This window comes from Brassica oleracea, unplaced genomic scaffold (assembly GCF_000695525.1).
Source record: "Brassica oleracea var. oleracea cultivar TO1000 unplaced genomic scaffold, BOL UnpScaffold00790, whole genome shotgun sequence".
In the NCBI taxonomy this organism is placed as follows: Eukaryota; Viridiplantae; Streptophyta; class Magnoliopsida; order Brassicales; family Brassicaceae; genus Brassica; species Brassica oleracea.
Genome location: NW_013617456.1, coordinates 64,895 through 69,162, shown reverse-complemented (window position 1 = coordinate 69,162; position 4,268 = coordinate 64,895). Strand labels below are relative to the sequence as shown.

The 4,268-nt window shown below is 39.0% G+C and overlaps 1 protein-coding gene across 1 annotated transcript; it reads left to right on the top strand.

The window, feature by feature from the left end:
- Nucleotides 1–1,078: 1,078 nt before the first annotated feature.
- Nucleotides 1,079–3,684, top strand: LOC106320068 (inactive TPR repeat-containing thioredoxin TTL3). Its single transcript, XM_013758433.1, has 4 exons — nucleotides 1,079–2,268; nucleotides 2,349–2,717; nucleotides 3,002–3,335; nucleotides 3,432–3,684. Exons 1-4 carry the CDS (start codon nucleotides 1,328–1,330, stop codon nucleotides 3,561–3,563), a joined length of 1,776 nt encoding a protein of 591 aa, XP_013613887.1. The 5' UTR covers nucleotides 1,079–1,327; the 3' UTR covers nucleotides 3,564–3,684.
- The last annotated feature ends 584 nt before the right edge of the window (nucleotides 3,685–4,268 follow it).

Below are 4,268 nucleotides of genomic sequence, written 5' to 3'. Positions count from 1 at the left end.
CCAGAGAAACATACGCTTAAAGTATTAAAACTGATAGCTTGAATATTGATTAAACAAATATGGTATATAGTATTCCATAGAAAGTCAAATTGTCAATACCTTTTCCTGGGTACTATGTTTTAGGCGGAGAAAGGTGGCGGGGACAACGGCCGAGTAAGCAACAACAAAACTGGAGGCTGACATCTTCGAATGTTGGCTAAAAGCTGCGACAGTTCAATTTAGGAGTAATTTAACAAGAGATATGGGTCTCAAGGATTGTTTGAGGAATTATATATACTGAGACGGATCGTTTCAGAGGTGAAACGGTACCATAACTGATCGTTGGAGATATAGAGAGGTGAAGATGAAAAGTTTCAGAATTTTTTTTGATAAGCTAAAAGGGTAACGCTTCGGTTTATTGGTGGAGACATAGTACTATAAAAATCCTAGATACATACAAAAGAGATTTAGCCCACTTATAAGTTTTATTGGGCCAGAATGCGGATTTTACTAAATGGGTTTCGATGATCAAAGTTACACGTGAGTATTGAAACATTACAGTTATGTGTGGGATCCACTATAAAAAATCTTTCATAAATATATATTAGTTTCGGTAATCAATGTACAAAGTATCCTTTAGTTTAGTGGTATAAATGTTGGTGTTTATATCACAATAAACCGGGTTCAAGCCACAGATTTGACATTTTTTTAACTTTTTAAAAGTGAGATTCACTTACCTGCTGACGTGTCGCATCAGGAGCGATAAAACTGACTCATTATAATGTAGATTCCCTCTCTCCCCTTACACGACCGAGTTAGTAGGCAACAACTATATAATTTCTAAACAAAATAAACTAACAAAATGAAAAAAATAAAAGAAAGAAATAGCTGACAGATTAAAAAAAACAGAATATAGGAGATGAATTAACACTAATGAATTGGCATCAATTTTCAAACTCACCACCAACTCATTTGACATCGAATAATAACAAAATTTTATACATTTTCTAGACGTTTAATTTTCTTTCTTTTTTATCAGCTAATAGTCATATCCTTTTCATTCCCATAGTTAAAACCTAAAATCATAAATGACACATATATATATTAAATTGATGACACCATTACAAAACACGAAACGGAAGATTCTTCCGTTCCTAATTACCGTCCGACCAAGAAAAGCCTAATCACATCTCTCTCTCTCCCTCTTCCTCTTCTGTTCTTCATTTTTAAGAGATGAGAACTTTCTCTTCCCATCGCCATTGATCTCTGTTTTCTAAAATCTTTCTGAATCTAGAACCTGTTTATTTCGGAGGAAGAGGGTATTCAGATTCTCAGGCTGGTTCTTAAGATGGGGGAGAACGCGGCGGAGAGAAGATCTGGTTGTGGTTTATTGAGCGTAATGTTCGGTAGACGTAACTTGTGGTCCAAGAAACCTACTCCAACCGATAACGGTAGCCAGAAAAGCACATCTACGGCTGCGACCGCCACCAGCAACATTCAGTTCACTAAATCTCCCGGTTCCGACCTAAAGAAGCCTCAGCATGACGTCAAGGTTTCCGTAGAGACGATCCAGAACAACAAGATCCAGAATCAGAATCAGAATCAAAATCAGAATCAGAGATCGGTCGTTCCATCAAAACCCTCTTCTAACCAATACCCTAATAACCATCAACTAGGGACTTACGAGAACCAACGGAGTAGTTACAACAACAATAGTAGTAGCGTTGATCCATACCGAGGAGGACAGAGGAAAGTGCCGAGAGAAGCCATCGGTTTATCTGGTGAGCTTGAAAGCATGATCACCGATCATCAGAAGTCAAGAGGAGCCAAAGGTTTGATTCGTGCATCTTCTAGCAATGTGATGTTATACGGCAACCTTGGGAATCTGAACCAGTCAGGACCAGCGACGACCCTAGGTTACGGTAATGTTAATTCTGGTGGAGGATACGGTGCCACGAGGACGAACGTGGCTGCTCCCGCAACGGTGACAACAAAGAGCCAAGATCAATCAGGATCTTTGTGTAGAGCAATCTCAACAAGAATGGATCCAGAGACGTTGAAGATAATGGGGAATGAAGATTACAAGAACGGGAACTTCGCTGAGGCTTTAGCTTTGTATGATGCAGCCATTGCCATTGATCCTAACAAAGCTGCGTACCGTAGCAACAAGAGCGCGGCTTTGACTGCACTAGGGAGGATTCTCGACGCGGTTTTCGAATGCAGAGAAGCTATCAGAATCGAGCCTCATTACCATAGGGCACATCATCGGTTGGGTAACTTGTACCTCAGGTAATCTAGAACCCTCAACAAATCAAAACATTTTAAAAAATAAAATAAAACGTTTTGAAATTTCTCATAACTTTTAATAGGTTAGGAGAAGTGGAGAAATCTATATATCATTTCAAGCATTCGGGTCCAGAGGCTGATCCGGAAGACATAGAAAAGGCGAAAGCTGTTCAGACACATCTCAATAAGTGCACAGAAGCTAAGAGGCTACGAGATTGGAATGGTCTGATCACTGAGACAACAAACACAATCTCTTCAGGCGCTGATGCAGCTCCACAGGTATACGCATTGCAAGCAGAAGCATTGTTGAAGACACATAGACATCAAGAAGCCGATGATGCTTTGTCCAAATGTCCGGTTTTCGATGTGGAAACCAGCACTAGGTACTACGGACCGGTCGGTTATGCAGGTTTCTTGGTTGTCCGTGCTCAGGTTCACTTGGCTTCTGGCAGGTTTGTTTTATTCTTGGTTTATTATATATTAGGATTACATAATAGTCTGAAATTTGAATATTCTTGTTTTAACCTGGTATTGAATATTTGAGTGTAATATACTGGTTTCATATCACAAATGTAGTTCTAAATGTATATTTTCATTTCACAATTTATGTGTTAATCCATGTAGAGTATCGTATGTACCGGTGTTTTTATAATCCTTTTTTTGGTTTTATTGTTTCTGACTAATATGCATGTCTTTAGTTTGAAAACTCTAGTTTTTAACATTTGACTTGCATCAGATTCGACGAAGCTGTGGAGGCGATCCAACGCGCCGGCCAGCTGGATGGGAATAACCGTGAGGTGGTCATGGTTTCACGGAAAGCTCAAGCGGTGACTGAAGCTCGGTTCAGAGGAAACGAGTTGTTTAAAGCTGGACGGTTCGAAGAGGCGTGTGCTGCTTATGGTGAGGGACTAGACCATGATCCACGAAACTCTGTTTTGCTTTGTAATCGTGCAGCTTGTCGTTCGAAGTTAGGTCAGTTCGAGAAATCTGTTGACGACTGCACGGCAGCAATATCTGTCCGGCCAGGCTACCGTAAAGCTCGCCTCAGAAGAGTTGATTGTAACACTAAGGTAAAAAGAAAAACCAATGGAGTTCATTTCAAAAGAATAATAAAATATTTTATTTTATTTTATTGTAATTTTAAATTTGTTTTTGTGGTGGTGCAGATGCGAAAGTGGGAGTTAGTGGCGGCAGACTATGAGATATTGGAAAAAGACACTCCTGAGGATGAGGAAGTGATCAGAGGGTTATCAGAGGCACAACAACAACTCATGAAACGTCGTGGCCAAGACTCTTGAGAGTAATTTCTGTGGGTAAAATATGGAACGAGAGAAAAAGGCACTTCCCGAAAATTTCATGTTTGATTTTGTTTTTGAGCCGGCAAGTGACACCTAAATGACAATCTTGTGATTCTTTAAACTTTTAAAATTTTCCTTTTTTGGGTGATCAAATGTTGTATAGAAAATGAGATTGTGGTGATGATGTATTTAGCTTTTAAAGACACAACTTGTCCATGGTATATCAAAAACTTACATTCTCGAGTCATTATCTATCCAAAACAAATTATGTAGCTGTAGGCTTAGGGGTGCTAATGAAGATCAGCAGTGATGAAGCATCATGACATTGTCATAGAAGAGAGATATTATAATTCTAACAACACTATGTTAGATGTTTCTGTTTTGTTTAATGCGTCCCAGTTCGAACCTGCAGATATAAGAACCTGCAGATATAAAAACCACAATGATCTACAAGCCACGACCAGTTCATTTGTGAAAACTGAAAAGTCAAAATCGCTTTTCATGACGTGAGCTGAACGCGTTCTATGGCGTAATGCTTTAACATTTTGTAATCACTCAGATGTCAAGCATTGTAAATTTGTAATACAATAACGCCTTTGCTTTCATTTTCTTTCAGAACAGAAATACACACACCCACACACAACACACACGAAATCTCAATCACACTAGAATATATATGATCACATCATCTTTCATTGTCCTCCC

Bases quoted from the DNA above. Each gene is read 5' to 3' on its own strand.
- LOC106320068 (XM_013758433.1), top strand. From the start codon at position 1,328: ATGGGGGAGAACGCGGCGGAGAGAAGATCTGGTTGTGGTTTATTGAGC. The intron at 2,269-2,348 runs GTAATCTAGAAC...AACTTTTAATAG, and splicing joins TTGGGTAACTTGTACCTCAG to GTTAGGAGAAGTGGAGAAAT. The intron at 3,336-3,431 runs GTAAAAAGAAAA...GTGGTGGTGCAG, and splicing joins GAGTTGATTGTAACACTAAG to ATGCGAAAGTGGGAGTTAGT.